Consider the following 20,606-nt stretch of genomic DNA (forward strand, 5'->3'; position numbering starts at 1 on the left):
CTTTGCTTAATTATATAAACAATGGGATTGCTTTTTAAAAAAAAAGAAAGGAAAGATATTGCAGAACTGTTGACACGCAAATATGTCTCCGCTTTTAATAAAACAGCGCAGCAAGAGAACTGTAAACGATTAATCGATTTTATTGTTAATGGAAATAGAATGATTGATAAATTGTGCACAAGTATCGAGCTTGACGTGCGGAAATTTCGTTTTAATTTTAGGATGCAATATTTTTACGTCGGCATACTCGTGAATAATTAAGCAACATGAAATATTTGATTAATCGCCTATTCGATAATAGAACAATCTTTATCTTAACCGTTCCACCTTGTAGATATATCTGTATTGTATATATATCTCAGGAAATAGTTAATCGATATATAAATTTATTTCTAAATATATTTATAAAAAGAGTAAAAAGACGTTATTAACTTTTAATTCTATTTTCTTTCTTTTAATTAATTCCAATAATAACGCACGATTTCAAGCTATTATTTTATATAGTTCTCTCTCAGTGCTTCGTGAATTTGAGTTTTCTGAAAAGAAAATTATATTCTGGTTTCTGGATTTTCCGTGGTGAAATCGATGTCTCGAATAAAAGTGAAGGCTTATCCCATAACAGAACTTGTTTTTTGAACGGCTTAGACAGACGGTAGCCAATATGTCGAAAATAAATTGATATAGCGACACAACGTCGACAATCCTGTTATCTACAAACACCTTGTTCACACACTCTCGCCCAAACTCTCTTTCTGCTTTTTTCTTGACGCTCGGATATCACTTACTTGCTCATCAGACATTATATTTACTATCTGTTCTTATGTTTCATTCGGCTGTTTTTCTGCTTTCAGCAATCAAATTTTTTTCTAATATTTAAAACATTTATATATATTTTTGTTCATACACAATAATTAGTACAGCTCTATTATTTCATTATGTAGAAAAAAAGGAAAAAACCGATGAATTGCAATTGTGAAGTCTCTTTGTAAATGCGAGTGTAATGAACGGCATTAATATTTTTAATTACACATCCACTTCTTTTCCTTGCCTTCAGCGATTTTTAATATTAAATGATCCTTCTTTATTTTATATCAAGGATTAATTAATACGCTTAGCATTTACTTCTTTTTCCCTTTATCTATTTCTTGACTGTTTGATCTACTTACGTTTCGCAGCCCCTTTCTTTCTCATTTTTAATATCTCATCCTAATCACGTATCGTTCATTATTTATTTTCCTCTGTCTTCTGTTCACGTTTTTATGTATTCGATTTAAATTTGCCTTTATTTTTCTCTCCGCTATTTTCTAGCCTCGTATTTCTTTATTGTTTTGCTTCCTCGCCCATTACATCTCTCTTTACTGCCACCTCGATTTCCCTTCTTCTTCTTCCCTACTTTATCCATCGCTCACAGTTCCCGCTCTCTTTTTCTCTTTGTCTCTTTTTCCGCTCCATTATTTTCTTCTCGTTCCCATCGCTGTCTCTCCTTCGCTTTTCCTCCTTTTTTTTTTGCGCTTTGAGGTCGCTCGGTCTCATCAGTCTGGCTTTCGATTCTCCGTGTCGATACCGAGTAACAAAGTTAGCATGCCGACAACGCATGTTACGCTCCAGGTGACTGATAATCTTTTATCCTTTCCGCTTCCTAACCCGACGTCGTTGTATAAATAAATCGGGTTTCCCAAGCGAACGGCGAAGACTTTCGCATTTCGACATCCTGTTACCGCAGGAAGCCCGCGTTCGCCGGAAATGCGCGCTGTCTACGACGTACGCGCCGATATATACACCGACCGCTTACAATAAATCAGATTTCTCAGGTGTTTACAAGATTTCCGCGACGCGCCAAGTAAATTTTCTCGCAACGTTGAGCAAACGTTGTTCGCGAGTCTTGCAAATCTTTTCTCGATGCGCATGATCCCTCTACCTCACAACGTAATTTATCCGTTTGCTATTGATTTATACTTTCTCTTTGGAAGAAATATTTTAATCGCAAAATGTACCCTTTTTTGTTTTAGTTCGGGTGGAGTATTGAACAATGCGATTACAGTCACGTTTACAGAACTTTGCGGTTTTCGATACACGTGTCTCGGTAATGTCTCGCGAAGGAGATGTCGAAGTTAGCTTCCGCGCGTTTTCCTAGAAAGCAACGCCTCCGTCATGTTCGCGGACGAGAACTTCGATCGTCGTATCAACGTGCACCGCGAACCAAAACGGTTATCGCCATCTTCTATGAAGTCGACTTTTACGACGGCACGTTTGCCTCCGTGCGAAACATCGACTTTTAGCACGCCGTTGACCGAGGTGTTAAATAAAACAAGACTTGTCGTCGAACCACGGGGGAGAACTAGTCCAGTTAGCTGCGCGCAAGCTTGCTCCCTGTTTAAACTTTATAGTTATGGGTTCCTCCGGGATGCGTAAATATAACTTTTTCCGGGGGTCTCTTGCGCGACTAGTTAGAGAGTTAAGGAACTTTCGAAAAGAGCGAGGCGAGCTGCCGCGCAAGATCGGTCATTTGTCTCGCGAACGAGATATCTTTTTATTTCTAACTGGATGGCGACCAATATCTGCGAAAATATCGCAAATTATTAGCGACGTATCAATTTGCCCGTGTAAGCCGTTCCACCTCGGAGCCATTTCTCCTTTAATCGGCGCGACGTAATCACTGAAAACGTCACTTATCAGGATTGCTTTTTAACTTCTCAAGACTAAACTTTGCAACCTCGCTGACTCGCGCTCCTCTCTCTCGAGATCGCCGATTCAATTCCGCGAACGTTAATTGCCGCGTCGTCGCTCGAAATTCTCGGTGGAGCTTCTTCGAAACGAGAGATTGGTTTCGCGTAACTTTTCAGGCGGATGCCCCACCGGACTCGGGAGGTGAGAGGAGGAAGGGAGGGAAACTGCATCGTCGCAGAGGGAGAAGCTGCATCGAGAGAGGTGCTATCGACTCCGCTCCCGAAAACAACCTCGACATTCCACCCTCTCCTGGTAGTTTCCCCTCTCATCTCACGATAAAGCATAGCGAAAAACACATAAATCTAAACTTCATTTACGTTCGCCAATGCCGACACAAAAATGCAGCTCGCACATAAACATTCGCTCGTACTCGCGTTCGAATTTATTTCTGCTGATTGCGGCGACATGTAATCGTCGAAACAATTCTCGAATTTATGCGACAGCTTTTTTCTGAGATTTCGAAGGCGGACTCGGAATAAATGAAACCAGATTAAATTGTCCACGTCAAAATATTTATATATTAATATAGAGTAGGAAATAAATAACTTGCGAAATTAAAAAATAGGCATAAATACCTAACATTTAAATTTTTCGAAAATATGTTCTGATCTAATTTTTTAAATATATTTAAAGTTTTATATTGCATAAAATTTGACTCCAATCTGATTAGAAATTTATTCAATCATTCGATATCGATTTTTCAATTGTGCTCTAATTTTGATTAAACCCGAAAACTTAACTAACCGCACGGGACTGATATGTCTCTGCATCACTTAAACTTTTGATCCAATCGATTGAAGTCGACATAGACAGTTGTTTTAATCAGTAGCGGACCAGCCACTAAAACGTTGAACTCTCCTCAGATCTCTCAATACTCTGATTGAATCCTGTCTGGAAGAAATCCTCATTGGGTCCCGCACCATCTGCAGACTCGCTGCGATAATTGGCCGCTAATTAACGACCGCGGGGCAATCGAATTTTCACGAAGTTTCATCTCTCACGAGAGGATCTCTTCGAGCTCTCTTCTCGAACAAAATTACTCCCACTGTGTTCTGCAAGGAAACCGAGTCATATTTTGATTGAATTTACCATGCAGCCAATTACAAAATTTTCTTTGCGCCGGTATATCCGTATCTATGTTACGAAAAAGGCGAAATGTATGTTCCGCACGTATATAAATCCTAATTCGTGAAGTAGAAATTTCTATCATTAAAACGCATTTTAATATCGCGCAATTTTCGATCAATTTAGAAAATGCTTGTGTAGATAGAAGCATACAGAAAAATATGTAAGTCTAATGACTTGACAATGACTTGAAAATTTGACTCTAAAAGAAAAGATACACGCATGAAGCAATAATAATTAATTTAACTATGTTTCGAAATGTAACGTGGTTTAGGTGTTACACAAATATTTCCATCGCGTTGCTCGCGTGCATTTTCCAACTGCGTGACATAGCGATCCTGGCCGCTGGAATTTTAGGAAGCACATTTAGCTTTCGGACGCGTCTGATGCAGCCGCCGAGTTTCGCCCATTTTCCACGCGCGAAAATGCTAATATTTATACACACAGTTGCCATAAAACTGCTTTTTCGCACGGTGCTGTCTAAATACGTAATTTGCGACCCGTTCGTAGCAACAGCTACATAAATGGTGAAATTTGCGAGGATTTAGTTTTTAAGCGTTAATACGTGTTGACACTGTGTCCGTGTACTGTCATATTTTTTCCAAAAGTTACTTGGAGTAACCTGAATTTTACAGCGAAAACAAGTAAAATTTTAAACGAAATTAAATAAAATTTTAAATAAATTATTTAATGCTATTAATTTTTAACATTGTTACTTTATATTCATTAATACGGATATAATAGGAAAAAGAGAGCAGTGTATATTGTAACTGTATTTCTATTTTATTTATTATTATTTTTATCGATTATTATTATTACTTTGAACAAGCATTTTCGCAGATTGAAAAATTTATAAGAAGATTTTATTTTCGAGTTAACACTATAATTCTCTATCAAATGGCAATTTTTAATTATTTTATCAATTCCGCCAGTTAAACAGTTAAAAAATTGCTTGCTATACATGGCTCTGTGAAAATAATTTACCAAAATAATTTTGCGCAAGTATTTTTGAATCTAAATTTTTTTCTTTATTTTTTTACATTTTTTATAACTGATCTTTTTATGTCTTTTTCTCTCGTCTTTCTTTTATCTCTAAATAATATACAAGCAAGGGTAATTTTTTAGAATAGTGATGAAGATAATTCCTTAGACAATTTGATTTGGTATATATTTACAATCGCCCATTTTACTTTCTTCTTTGCGCAACACATAATCGGTTTGATTCCAAGTACGTAATGTACAAGCTCGCAGAGGCGTAAACATCGCGCTTTGTTATCTCGGGGTCAGTCAGCCTGCCAAAACTGAACTACTCAATCCTTTGTGCTTTGTTCCTCCAGCTTAAAGAAGTTCTCAAGCTCAAAGAAATAGAGCCACGGTCAGGTTGTGATTCAAAGGCTACTAACAATTAAAAAAAATAGAACACGATTTATGTGATAGAATTTTGCAGTGTTTCGTACATATGTATATTTCAACGCTGCACAAATTTCGAAACAGATTGTTTCCTTTCCTTTCTTGTTATCGAGAAAATAGTTCGCTCGAGATACTTATATATGCCGATGGATCCTTGCTCATTCTTCTTCTATCCTGTTGTCCTCTCAACCTTTGAGATATCCTCTCGAAGGCTACTTGCCTTTCTCGAACAAAACCCATGAAATCTCGCACAATCCCAATGCACAATTTTCTACTTCGATATTTTCCGGCATACAGAACACGTATGTTTCCTCCGGTCGCTCTCCTTGTAATATGCGCGCATGTACTTGCAAGTGTATGCCTATATGTATGTACACGTGCAAGCATGTCCGGGCGCAATCGAGCGAGTGGAAACGCCGAGGAACGAAAGGACGAATGAGTGAGGGAAAATTGTAGACTCAATGGGGTTGATAACCCTTGCTCGGCAAAGAGCGACTGCCGTCAGCTCTTTCATGATCGGAATAGTTTTTGCCGACTGAATAATTTGAAAGCTTAGTTCTTTTAGGATTTATTTTAGATAATCTATAATTCACAATAGAATTCCATTTATACGATTTTATTATAATGCGATATAATAAAGAATTCTCATAATTATTAAGATTTAAAAGAACGTTATGAGACGTATATTTGTCAGCGCTTCATGTTGCTGCTCGATGCGTAATAGCGACAAGAATCATTATTGCGCGCACCTCTCCCTTATCTTCTCCTTAATTAGTGAAACGTGCATAAACATCGTACAATCGATCATACTGACAGAATGCTTAACATGGGTGTAACGTGATGCGTGCAAAATATGAATATTTACTTAACGACGACCCAGATGCTGGTCCATAAATCAACGTACTTCATAATCTATACAGACCCTCCAAATACATAAACCGTATAACGAGCAGTTGCGTCGTACCGTGTATTAAATATATTAATGGCGGTATTAACGCAGGGCGTGAAAATAATTTATGATACCGCGAATGTCAAACTCTGGAGCGCGTGCCAAATTTTTAACAGCGAAGGCACATGAAAGCGCGTTAGACATAAATATGACGTACCGTGTCCACCGGGCTTTTCATCGTGAAATTATTTTTTTAAAACACAATTTAAAAAAAAAACATCAATTTTTTTAATACGGAGATATTTTATATCCCGCTATTAAATTTACCTCGTATATAAAAAGATATTGTTACTTTTATAAGTATAGAGGAGTTATTGAATAATAATAGAATCTTTTTATCCGCGTGACGCGTATAGTAAAAGATTTTCTTTCACTATATTAATTAGCAATGTTAATTAATCTTTTTGAACAGAAATTTAGGCGCAAAAGGAGGCTGTGGGGATAGGTATTTTAACCAATGAATTTCCACGTGATTTCGAAATCTGCGAGCATCGGTGACTGAGCACCGGGTCTATTGAAATAATTGATCCATAGGTGAACTAATTACTAGCTATGGTGCTTGAACCGCGGTTTACATTAGCGATGGCACAACAGCACGAAGCCGCGAACCCTGAGGATGTATATGTGCACGCATAACGTTGATCCGTCGAGTGCCTCGCGAATCTATGTGAATGTTTCCCGTAATTAGGATGGCTGTCGTACGTATACACGTACGCATCAATGTGTCGTGATTAATAGACATGTAAATATAGCCACAACCCTCAGCTATTTCCTCCCTATTTCGTGCGAAGCAAAGGATGAATTTCATATCACAATAGTTTCCTCTCTCATGTTCAATTATTACGAACTATTTACAAGATAATTCACGACCCATGTAATGATGTAATCTGTTTTGTGTGAAGATGATTTATTATATTTTTATTTTTTATTATTATTTATTACCCTCCATTCTCTCTTCCCAAAATTTATTTATTTTGAATTCTGATTCTCGTAGACGCCCTGAATTAGAATTGAATGAAACTAAAATGATAATATGTCTCGTTGCCGGATATTCAAATCAGTGATTAATGATTGTAATTATGTAATGAATAATCACAAGCAATGAATAACAGGAATATCTATATTTGGTTATTTCTATGATTTATTAATCATTGTTTGATGAATGTGTGATTACATAATAATTGCATAATTAATAATTACAATTACTAGCCAACAATGCGATAAAAATTCGCTCACTTAGGAATTGCGTTTAAAAAACAATTGTGACTCGTCATCAAAAGTAAAATTTCTATTTTCATTTGCATAATACTCGACTATAAAATTATCCAAATACAAAATTGTGTCATGAAAATCACGCGTTGTTATTATTATGCGATAAAACTTTGTGCAACGATGTATGATCAACTGGAAATGTCAAGAAGAGAAACAAGCATGAAAACGTGAGGCAATTGGATTTTCACTTGATGCCTTTCCGGGATAAATACGAATCCTTTTTGGAAGCATGCGCGCGGCGTATGTCCGGCAAAACTGTCTGTACACATGTGTTCACGGAGGAAAATATACGTGACTCGTATACAGATCATATGATATTTCGTATGATTTTTTGGTATCAAGCGAAAACTTGGAAGACTGCTTTGTCGAAAAGAAATCAATTTTGTTGGGTTGAACATTTTTTCGATGAAAATTATTAGATAAATACTTCACGAAAAAAATATTTTAATCTTTTTTGGTATAAATTATATAAAATATAATTTTATAATTGATTTGTTTTATATATAATTCAGAAATATATTATAACAAAACAAAATAATATATTATAGATGTTTCTTATTTTATTAATTAAATAACAAACCCTAAATATTTAATGAAATAAATTTTCTCTCTCTTTCAAAATTTTAATTCAAGTTTTAATTGAATGTTCAATGTTAGAATTATATAGATTATAAGGAAATTGTAATAGATTTTAGTTTACAATAACAAGGCTATTGTGAAAAATTCAGAAGTACATTGGTATTACACTGATTGAAATCCTTCACAGACAAATGAACGTAGAAAAAACGTAGAGAACATGAGAGAAAACACGCAAAAGAAGCTTGCTCGAGTATTCGCCGACCATACGGAATAAATTCTCGCTCGAATCGGAAAGGTTTTTCAGGAAAAATGCCGACGAGAAATATTTGCGGGGAAAAGTGCGATGCACTACTGTCTCTCGGGTTTTTAGTCCGTGACGGTAACCTTCGGGGAATGTGGCTTTTTACCACTTCACAAAGCAACAGAAATCATTATCATAAGAAATTACGTTTGGGCTTTAGGGTGACAAATGGCTGGAAAAGAAGAAAAAAATAAAATGTAGATTAGAATTATCCAACTTTTACTACGTTACATGCAGTTTATTGCATATTAATATATCAAATGAAATACTTCTTAAGAATTGACTCACCGAATACATGAACTCCTCTTTTCAATAAATTATAAATAATGCAAAATATAATATAAGTATAATATTTGTAAATAAGTGAATGTGCAATCTATATAATCGATGATAATCCATTATCGCATTAATATCCATTACCTCTATATTGTATTGTTTCATATTAAATTATTGGCCATGGGGAATTTTTTCCACAAATTTCGATGTCATTTATCATGATTTTCAATTTTCAACGTTATATGTCTCTGTAATTAAGTTCCAAGTTAAAATTACGTTAAAATAATACTTCGCTTGACTACTTGTGAAATTGACTGAGAAATATAATTCTGTTATCCATGAAGCTTTGTTTACGAAAGATTTATTACTTTTTATTCATAAATTATTGATACCAGAGTATTAAACAAAGAATCTGTTATCATTTTAGTAATGATGGAAAATCGCCATTACCTTTATCATGAATGGATTCGCTGTTCCATTTATTTGCAACTCCATATTAGTCGTATTGTAGACTACGCGATTTAATAACACGCAGGAGCATATCAATAATATGTTTATATTTGTTGTATTGGCTGTTTCAAGTCATGGTACGACTACAAACTGCGGTGGGAGCCGAAGGAGTACGGTGGAGTTCACATGTTACACGTGCCGTCCGATCACATATGGCGGCCCGACATAGTTCTCTACAACAAGTGAGTTCATCAGCTGCGTCTTGTTTCGGATTTTGATTATTATGGATACACATTGATCTGGTATATATCGTAGTGGCACAGCATGCTGCCGAGAGAGAAAGAGAGAGAGAGTGAGAGAGGCAGAGAGAGAAATGGAGAGACACTGGGGGTCGAGCGAACACACGTTTAACACATGGTGGTTTTGCGTGGGACGCGCGATGCAAATTACGATCAGTGTCGAAATATTGTGCACGCGGTTCTTTTTTTTATTGCACACAATATGACAATCCGCGATATTGATCGCATATGGTGATTTTAATTAAATTTTATACGGTACACGTTATTTTATTTAGGATAAATTGAAATAAAAATAACGATTTATGTGTTTACAGCGATTTGTAACTATTTAATTTAATTTGATTTATCGTAATAATAAATTTCAAGAATCGAAATAACTGCGATTTATCATTCACAATGTTAATTATTTAAATTAGATTGATTATTGTTATCTTCTTGAATCGCAGCGAAAATAAAATTAGCTTTCTATAACATGTGTATATTTATTTTTTAATTGTTTTTTGTGTAATGTAATTTTACGCTACCGATGAATCTAAATTAATTTAAATTTGTCACCCAATAAATCGATAGCGCATGTGCGTACCGGTATGTAACTGTTTGCGATGAATAATGAAACTAAACGAAAAAACGAGTGTCCACTCGACCTCGACAAGAGAGGTACGATTGTCGTGCATATTGCATTTCAAAGTAGGACGGTATATTCGATGCGGGCGGTACAACTCGCGCCGCGGCATCGTTTTGAAAGTTACGGAAAAATGTGAAGCATTTCGATCGGCGGCAATTTTAAGGAAGCTCGTGAATCTTAAAAAAATATCTTTAAAATAAGTCTGAATCAGATCATTAATAGTATGTGAAAATCACTTTACGCGCGAGTTTTATTTATTTAGTATCGATTGTATAAAAATGTTGACACGTTGTTATGTTAAAATATAACTTATGTAACATAAGCCGCGTGTAAAATGTTTATATACTTTCCAGTTTTTATGGAGACATAGCTAAATAAAAATTATTTTTTGCAGTAAATGTATTGTGTGTAAGAAAACTATTTATAGGTACTATTAACAATTTTTGAATGCAGTATATAAATGCTGAATGCTGCAAATAAACGCAGTATATAAATTATCGTTTTATTGATACCAGGAACCGATATTCCTCATTAAATAAATATATGCTCATTAAAATGTGAATAATATGCTAAAGTAGCACATTACAATATATAGAGTTTTGTCAATAATCCTACAAATCATACGCGCGAAATATATTCCAGTGAAGTTATAAATATTTTCATGAGCGCAATAAATATGAAGACGAAAGATGAAAATTTATGATGATATAGTAATATGGCGAGATACATCAAAAAATTTCTATCTCAAAGATTTCGACGACTCACGTGCTTCCTCCGAGCCTTTGCCGAGTACCGAGTGGCCGTTGAATAAAACATGCGCCGAACGTTCTGCTACTACGGGCAATAACATTATTTATTGCGCAATAAATCGTCCCGAGAGAATTTTTACCATGATAATTGAGACACTTCCGGCACACTCTTACCGGGTAGAACGTTTGGCACGTAGAATTGGCCTTGTAACTGCGAAGAGTTAAAGCCACGAAATTGGGCGCCCTCTCGCTTGTAATTACATACCGGGCCCTTAACATTCCCCACCGACATTGTCTTCACATATTTGCGTAACTTTTGCCGCTCTTGTCGCCTAACGAACGGGAGCTAACTTTATACGCGAGCTTTTTCGTCAGATTGCCATGGAATTTGTAATTGGACGTACATTATTTCGCAATTAACGCTTTAAATCGATCTGTCGCCGCGAGTGTCAAAAAATGTAAAGGAATGACTCGTTCATGAATGTCGACGTTCGAGGACGTTAAAGAGATTGGAATGATATAATTTTGGTGTTACAAATGACCCAATATATATTTATTTGCAGCTTACATTACGGTTATAATATTACTTATATAGTTGACTTATATTATTATAAAATGCGATTGTATTATCGATTAAGAAAAATGTCGAAAAATCGAGTTGTTCGATTACAAATCCTGTGTTAGCTCACGCTCGTGACAGGGATGCGAGCGATGTAGTCATCCCATAGATTATTATTCATATCGCATGAAACATGGGCGCTGCGGCGAAACATTTGCGCGAACGGGCCCCGATAAATGAGGCATCACGACCGCAAGGAATCGCGAAGAAATGTTATGTGCTGAACAGCCTCAATTCTTTCGTTAAATAAACAATTAATCACGGATTTATTCATTTACAATCTTACATATGGATTTATTCGGGATACGATGAATCGAGAAGACAATGCGATTGTGTGTGTAGGCAATCACTATAAAAAACACAATTCTCGATTATATCTCTCGATATTAAACGAAGATTCGTGTCTGTTCGTCAAAGCGGTGGTAAAATTGCACGCAGACGATCTTTCGAATCAATATCCCGTTAATTTACCTAAGTGATAAATAAATTTATCGCCTCTGGAAGTATTTATTATTTATTTCATTATTAACATTGCAAAAACATTATTATCGCGATTAATATCTTGTTTGATTATGCATTTAAATGCGTGACAAGATTTTGTAAAATTTAGGAATGAGTTCAAACTTTCCTATTCGTATTGCTCTATTGCTTCCTATTCTATTGCTTGTAATTCAATTTTCTTAATATACGTATTTTTGCGACGTTTTCCTGCATTTTTTCTCACTCATCTCTTTCTTTTATATGATATAACAAAATATTATTATATGAGAATAACGGTCTATAATCCTCAAACTGAAAGAATATCCATATTCAATTATGTGAACAGTTGTAGATATATATATATTATCTTTTCATTCATATGAAAAAAGTTGAAATCGACAGGCTCTAATTTCAATCAAAACGGAATGATAGTGATCAAATTCTAATATTAATCGAATGTTTGATTGCTCTGGCGTAATTTCGGAGGTTTTAATAATAGAAATCCATATATATGCCACCAGAGCATTCGATGTTAAACTCAATATCCGAGAGTATTTCTGCTTTTGAAACAGACATAACAGCTTTTACACTTTCCTACTATTATACAGCCGAAAAAAATGATTTTTCCGCTGTATAATAGGCAAAGAAAGAATTCTATCGGTTAAATAATTTACTCAGAATTTTATATCAATTTTAGACCGTTAATAATTTGCGTACAAGTCTGCGCTTTTCTGTATTCGAGGTGAATGCATCGTTGATATCGAATCTACATACCGTATATATAGATCGTGAATATTAAGCACTATGGATATGAAGCGGAAAGTAAACGTTGTCCGTACCTGCTCACGGAATATTTCAAATATCGCGATGTTAAAACGCGCACTTGTTTCCGATACAATATTATTTTTAAAAGAAATTAATCACTCGTCGCGTAGCATTAAACGAGTGTCGTTTGCTTGAAAAACAATTGAATTCAGATAACAATGTATTTCACTCTTTCGAGATTTCTAATATACGAGGGGGTACCCAAAAATTCTTGAAATTATCTTTTAAAAAGTATTTCAAAATGTACTTACAGGTCTGAATTTTTTATCTCCTTTAAAGTGACTCTCCATGTGACTTAATGCAACAATCTCCACCTCCCGCTTCAGGAAACATTGTCAAAATTCTTCTTTCGGAATGCTATTAAGGACTGCCAGCGATTCTTGAATCTTGTTGAACCAATGTCAGTGAAACGCCTCCCTTTAAGTTGCTACTTCATTCGTGGATATAAAAAAAAAATTACAAGAGGCGATTCGAGGTCGTCGCGTGAGTAGGGCGGGTGGGACACAGTTATCATTTTATTTTTAGCAAAAAATTGGTGAACGCTCGAGGCCGTATGGACAGAGGCATTGTCGTGATGCAGGAACCAATCGCCACTTTTCCACTTTTCAGGAAATTTTTGTATGTTTTTATGCAATTGTTTTAGTGCATTCAAATAATATTGCTGATTTATGGTTTGTAAAAACGAAGTTCAACGAGAATCGCTGGCAGCTCTTAACAGGATTCGGGGAGAAGAATTTAAATAGTGTTTCCTGAAGTGAAAGGGGATTGTTGCATTAATGATTGTGTTACATTCGAAGTACTCTTTATAAATCATATGGGAAGTACTTCGAAGATGATTGAAGCTTTAAACCTGTAAGTACACTTCAAATATTTTTTAAAAAATAATTCCGGGAACTATTGTGTACCCCTTCGTGCATACAAATTTTTAAACGTTTTTTAAACAAAGTTGATGTTAATGACAAACAATCCTAATAATAATCTAATAGTGGAGAGCATCTACGAAAATACTATTTCCACCTTTTATTAGTATGAAAATATTTGTGCCATTAATGAATTGAAGGGCAAAATATTTTTTCTTTTCTTGGTAATAGCACGTCGTTTAGTAAAAACACAGTCTTCGATCCCCAACAATAATCGGAAGGCATTTCTTCTCATAAATGCCATTAGTTCACTGATTATTTTACGTTTATTTGCCATGGCATGTTACTCTTCGAGTATAATTACATTAAAGACGATGGATATAAAATAATTCAATAAAAACTACAAATTTATTACTACATATTTTATATTCGATATGATATTATCTGGTTTTGATTTCATTTATTTAATATAACAAGCAAATAAGTCAATAAAAATACACATTTAAATAAAATAGAATTAATTGGGTAAATTATAACAATGCGCAAGGATTATTTTGTGCTCAATTGCGATATATAATTATAATACATATATGATAATTTCTGTGTAAGAAGTGTTATTTTGCATTAGCACATAAATTATTCAATGAGCTTGACGTATAAACGAAAATCGTCATTTTCGTGCAAATACATAGTTATTTTCCTCTATATTTACACGCGTCTTGTTCCCAGAAAAAAAAGAAATGTTCCATGGTCCATAAACAATTCTCACAACAACCACTCAACTCGGCGGCCGCAATTTATTGGAGGCGCCGTCAGAAAGCGAGTTCCGGCCAGATATCGGACTTAAAAAATGGACGAGAGCGTAACGCGTCCTTTCGGAAACGACACACCTTTCCACGTGAATTCTTTCAAAGCTATGGTTTACGAGTAATCTGGATAAGGTATCAACGTGTACGTATATATCCCGGCTGGAGGGAGATTGAAATTTTCGCACGTTGAAATTTAAACGGCGGAGACTCGCGCTATCTTTCGTGTCCACGTTCTCGGGGTGAGAAACGTTTTCAAAAATTGAAACGCGGAGATACGCGGTAAATTGACGACTTGATATAAAAGAGGTCGTATAAGTGTGTCATGCTCTCGGGAAAAATCATTTTTCGTTGAAAAAGTCTTTGTGCGCGCGCACCGAGGTCAATAGCATTGTAAAATCTAGCAGGTGCCAGTTACGAGAACATTTATGAACTGTAGAACGTGTGAAATCTAGCCCCTTCATTTTTATCGATAAAGTAAAATATATTGTTTAGGCAGAGATAGCTGTCCTTAGGACTTTAATTGAGAGCTTCTTTCACGCTGAATTCTCAATTACGGCACGAAGGATGCATTATATTGCCCGGGAGTAAAGGCTTAACTAAATGAACCTTTTTATCACATATTTAAGAGTCTGCGCGGTGTGCGAGGTGAATTTATTGAATGGTTAACTTAATTTATTCGTCATTTGATTTTTGCGAGGCCCAGTTTCCTCGTGAAAGCTATGTTAAATCTCGTCGCGAAATAAAGTTGAGTTTCGCACATATTTGCATTCATTGCGAGTCGCCGGCTCTAAAGGTTTCCCATTCACCGTGTCCAAATATTCTCATTGGGCGTACCGTAAACTCTGCCAACAAAGAGCCGGCCGAAATGTGATATCGCGAATCTTCGTGAAAGCATTACCGTGTGTGTTGCGATTATATCATCTCCTCGCCGAATTTATACATTGGATCGTATCTATCTACGTAAATAGGAAATATAATTTTAACGTTACCTCTATACATGCTGCTTTTATTCATTCGTAGGATATTTTAATAATAGAGAAGAATTTGAATTTATGATATTTAATATTAAACTATTTATTAGAAGTTATGTGTAAAAAGTATTTTTACAAAGGAAATATCACGAAAATTTCGTTCTTATGACAAGGTACGGGTAGCTAAAAATTTGAAGTAAAAGCAAGATTAAGTGCGTCGCGGCAATAACTGTGAGATAAATGGTACTTCTTGCAACAGACATAATATTTTCTCAGCTATTAAGGGCCGGTTGTTCCAATCTGTTGGTAAACTACCTAATAGTTAAATCATTCTATTACCTGGATACTTATAAACACGCTTCTATTTCACGTTTTTATTTGATGTTTCACAAAAACCAAGACTTATGAGTTTTACATGGCGTTTCTGATATTTCAATTATGAAGGAATCGTAACGCGACGCGATGCGATTAGTCCGACAGAAGCATAAAATCGTTATGGCGATTGTTTACTCGATTTTAACCGGTCGAAAAGTTACGAACACTATTTTCGTCGCGTTCTCATCGTCGAGTATGGAACACCATTCTGTTACGTTAATAAAACTTTAACGCGGAGACATAATTTCAGGCGAAGCGATAAAAGCGGCACGTTATTTCGCGGCGATCGAAACATGAATGCATATTGCGCGTCGGTATTCAAAGGATGAATTTAGGGACGAAGTTGCGATCAATAATCGTATAGTTAATTGAAAAAGAGCCGCGTATATAGAATGCGAAATTATTGTCGCCGTCTGCGTCGTCTGGAATGAGATATCGATTATTCCGCCACGTTCGCAGACACCAATCAGACTTATTGTTAGTTCGTATAAGACCTATAAAAAATAGTTTATGTCCGACATTTTGAGATAAATGAAAAATAGAGTTTATTTCGTAATTTCTATTTGCAAAATGATCGAGAAACAGAGTGATTGTTTGAAAGATTTTTAAATATATCTCATATGGCTGAAGTCTCTGAGTGAAATACCTACTATACTACATAAATCAGACTGGAAACTCCGTTACTCGCAACCTTTTTCAGCGTGTAGTATCCCAGCGGTAGATTTCTGATCGATCGATATTGCACTTAATGTCTTATTATCTATGACTCTTTTGCAGCAATGCCGTCTCTCGAAGCGAGAGTATCCGTTTTCAATTATAATGCATTAACTGGCGCGAACTCGATCATGAAGTTGCTGAGTTATTACGCCGTGTCAGGTTAACGGATCACGGCTGTATAATGAAGCAGCGATAAACAACGATTAACATGCTTTACACGAAAGCGGGTGAATTTACGCGCGGCGCGTACGTCTCGTGAATTCCTGCGTTGCCGGTATATGATCGCGCGTTTACACAGTCGGTGTAATACCATTATATATTAGCAGATTTGTGTTAAATCAAGCGTTGCATATTGGATAAACGTCATGTTTACGTCACCTCACGCTCTTGCGCAGCCCGGGCTCTAGACGGGTTGAGAGAGACGCGATCTGTTTGATAACCACTATAAATTTATTCCTATGCGTATGTGTATGAAGTTGGACATTGTGAAAGACTAATTACTAAAACATTATAGAGTCGACGCTATTGTCTCGCACTTGCATCTCGCGCGCTATTGTTTCTAAAAATATATACTTCGCGCAATATAGCAATTTGCATAATAAATTTTGCAGCGTTATGGAAATATTAAAATATCTTGAGCCATTGAGAGCGACACTTGCAAGTCGGACGGCAGAGGGTGGTCTCAGCATCATAAACGCAAGCGTAAATTAGATCCGACACGGATCGCCGACCATTGTCAGCGTGATCGCATAGTGGTTACCGTGGGTCCGGGACAGCGTTATTATATTCCGAGACCGGTGTGAAAGGGGTTGAACTCGCCTCAGTCGCGAATGTCCCGAGGATCCCACATCAGCGACGGGATTGACGATACGTGCTGCCAGATGCACGTAGCATGAAATGCGAGATAACATACCTACGCACCCTCAGTTGCATACATAAACACCGCGCGTCTCCATGAATCGTTCAACGGCGTTTGCATAGGGTGACGAGCTTGAAAATACTCGTAATGTTTGTGTTGGTTTTATGCTTAATTTTTAATTCTTTATTTTTCGAGAAGGGATAATACACGAAGGAAGCATAATTTTATAAAAATGTATGAGTGTATATTTAACTAGATTTTAAAAACCTTAATTTCTATAACTATAAGTCAAATCAGTCAAAAAGTATCAAGTCTTATTCTTTTTTACGCGAAATATTCTATATTGTATTAATTATTAAATTGTCTAGAAATTAAGTGTTTCAAAGAATTAACATACTGATGATTGCTAATAATGAAATCTTAAAAAAGGACAAAGATGGTAATCAGGACATTTTTGGTTTATTAATTTGTTAAAACTAGTGAATCAAATTATGATTTTTGATAACAGAAATTAATGTTTAGTTATATATAAAGAAATATTGGTAAGAGGCACCTAGAAACTCATTTCATTAAAACAGAAATAATGTATCATAATTGGGGGGCGATACAAATATTAAAAGGTTTCAATGCACGAGATATAAAGTCGAGCTGTAGCACTCTCAAAGCGAATTTTCGAGTTAGAAAATAAAAGGATTAACTAACAAACGAAATTAAGAGATTATAGCAACGCTTGGAGTTCATTTTACAGTCGTTCGATACAGTCGTTAGATACAGCAATAACAGTTCTCTTGTCTTTTGATTTCGTAGTACGAAAAAGTAGTCGAGAAAACTGAACATTATCGTCAAAAAATAACATTTCTTCTATTTATATTTCTCGCTATATCGTCAACAATTTCAATTCTTTTTATATCGACCAATAATGCTTGTTTATTAAATGCATACCACTTTTATTGGAAAATATTTTTATTAACTTTTACGTCAGTTTTTCCTGGGAGAGAAATGTCGAAATGCTAGGAAGTCTCTCGGAACGGACGATTACAAGTCAAGAGTTCGAGCATGAAACATTGAACGACCGCGTATTCCAAATATACTTTTATTCTGATTCGTATCGAATGATCGTAAAGAATTTCTACGTCACCGAAGCGAGTATCACTATTGCTGACCTTTCTTAAAAAGCGACGACACGTGAATTTTAATAGAAAAAAAATATTTGGCAGAAAATGTGGAGTAGTTTTGTTTCAATTATGGAACTTAGATCCACGTGTTTTTTTTATATATATTTTCACTGTTTTATTTTATTTACTTTGCGATCCTTTGTCTCTCCTTGTACACTTGCCAATTGATCGGCAAACGGAGGAAGGAAGGTAAAGGGAAACGGAAACATAGTTTAATTAAGAGCCTGAGGCTTTTTCCTTCCTCTGGAGGACAGGAACAGTGGATCAGACGACAGCAACGCCAATTTCCTAGGAGGTTTACGTTATTTAGAAAACTTATCGGTTACCCCGAAGAAAACAACGGATCTTGTGTATAAGAACTCTTTCGAACAAACCAAGGAATGAAATTTAACTGGATTAAATTGCGGTTCCACGCGATGCAAACAGTAATTTTAAATAAATGGATAATTAACTAAAAACTCCTGATGTTGAAATTAACAAATAACAAGGAAAAGTGAGCTTTTTTAAATAATTTATCAAATAATTTATCTATCACCGCTTCGCTGAATATGGCTCAAAGTAGAGTAAAAACGTATGATTTATAACTTTGTATTGAATTGTTAATTAATTGTTACATGACTAATTGTGTTTGATTCTCAAAGTCCACTTTTTTCCTTATTATTTATTGCTAATAATTTTAACCCTTCGCGGGTAACGTCTTTTTCGGCACCTGTAACTGGTAACGTCGGGTCACTCATTTTTGACGTCTAAAAAATACTTTAAAGTGTTCTAAAAAAATCTGAAAAAATTTATGTTACCTTATTAACTACCCTACTTTAAGGATCAATCGCGATATTGCCGATTTTTTCATTTGTTTAAACAATATATTTATATAAACAGACATACTTGACATACAGGACAATCACTTTTGCCAGGGCACGAGTGACCCGACGTTACCCGCAAAGGGTTAAAAATAGGGGTTTGTTCCGCAAATATATTCTCTGACAAATATACGTCACAAACTTTTAAGCATTTTGGAATTAATTTAACAAAGATACCACAATATTAATTATAACTAAATTAAATAATTAAAATCAAACAATTTCTACGAATTAAACTTTCGATTTGCGAGAAATTGATATACAAAATTAATTATTTGTAAGCAAAACATCTTGTTTAATGAAACTTTTACTAAAGAAAAAATGAGTTAGAATTTTTCAATTCATTTAGAATCTGTCTCAGAATTTAAATTAAAATTATAATAAAACGTATCTCTGACGTTCTCTCAAAATTTCTTTTGCAATTTTAAATTTTGTAACAAACATTCAACAAAAGATATTGATAGATGGAATTACTGTCCAATAAATTTGCTCCGCGTGCTTTGAATCTTTTGAAATAGGAACGATGGGGGTAAATTCCAATCGTGATACACAGTTGCTCCAACTTTGAGAGTAGCCAAAGGGTGACTCCGTCGAGAAGGTTGATGGATGACGTTTTAATTAAGCCTTAAGATGCTCGCGGTCTACATCAGACGTACCTCCCTCCGCAATTCTGTGCACTTCAAGTAATAACACGATATTGCATCGTTCGAACTTCTTGCACGCATTATCGAGATGAAAGTCATTCACGAGTTCTCACGCCCATGCTTAGCACTCTCGTTGAATCCATTTCTCGCGAGAAAGCTATAACTTCCTGTCAGCAATTAAACTTGAACGCTTTATCCTATTTCTTATCTTTCACCTTGGAAGTAGTGGTTTTTCTTAAAATTCTTTTACATAAAATAAAACATTTTTTAAAAAGAATTGTACAAGATCAATTAAACAATTAAATTTTTAAACAGTAATAATATTGTTGGGTAAAGATAAAAAAGGTCTAACAATTTAAATTAATATCTTAAAATAACATTTTGACGAGAGAAAAAAAAAGAGAAAGAATAACACGTTAAAATTTATATATTATCAACTTAAATAAAAATTTTTTATTAAAAAATTCCAGAAAAATATAGTTTTAATTTTAAATTAAAACTTCAAATATACAAGATAGAATGAAAATTATTTTAACTCTATATCGCAGAATTTAACGCTATAACTCATTTTTTTAAGTATTTTTTAAATGATAGGATAGGGATAGATATCCATTTGAGAAATTGAGTGAATATTATAATAACTGGGATCA

At 35.1% G+C, this 20,606-nt stretch overlaps 1 protein-coding gene across 1 annotated transcript in view; it reads left to right on the top strand.

Annotated features, from left to right (window-relative positions):
* Nachralpha4 (nicotinic acetylcholine receptor alpha4) overlaps positions 1–20,606 on the top strand; it is a 255,707-nt gene that overhangs the window by 146,463 nt on the left and 88,638 nt on the right. Inside the window, exon 10 of the mRNA XM_071781731.1 lies at positions 9,222–9,331. Coding sequence (XP_071637832.1) covers positions 9,222–9,331 — 110 coding nt within the window. The remainder of the gene's footprint in view (positions 1–9,221; positions 9,332–20,606) is intronic.

The sequence above is a fragment of the Temnothorax longispinosus genome, chromosome 6 (assembly GCF_030848805.1).
Source record: "Temnothorax longispinosus isolate EJ_2023e chromosome 6, Tlon_JGU_v1, whole genome shotgun sequence".
In the NCBI taxonomy this organism is placed as follows: Eukaryota; Metazoa; Arthropoda; class Insecta; order Hymenoptera; family Formicidae; genus Temnothorax; species Temnothorax longispinosus.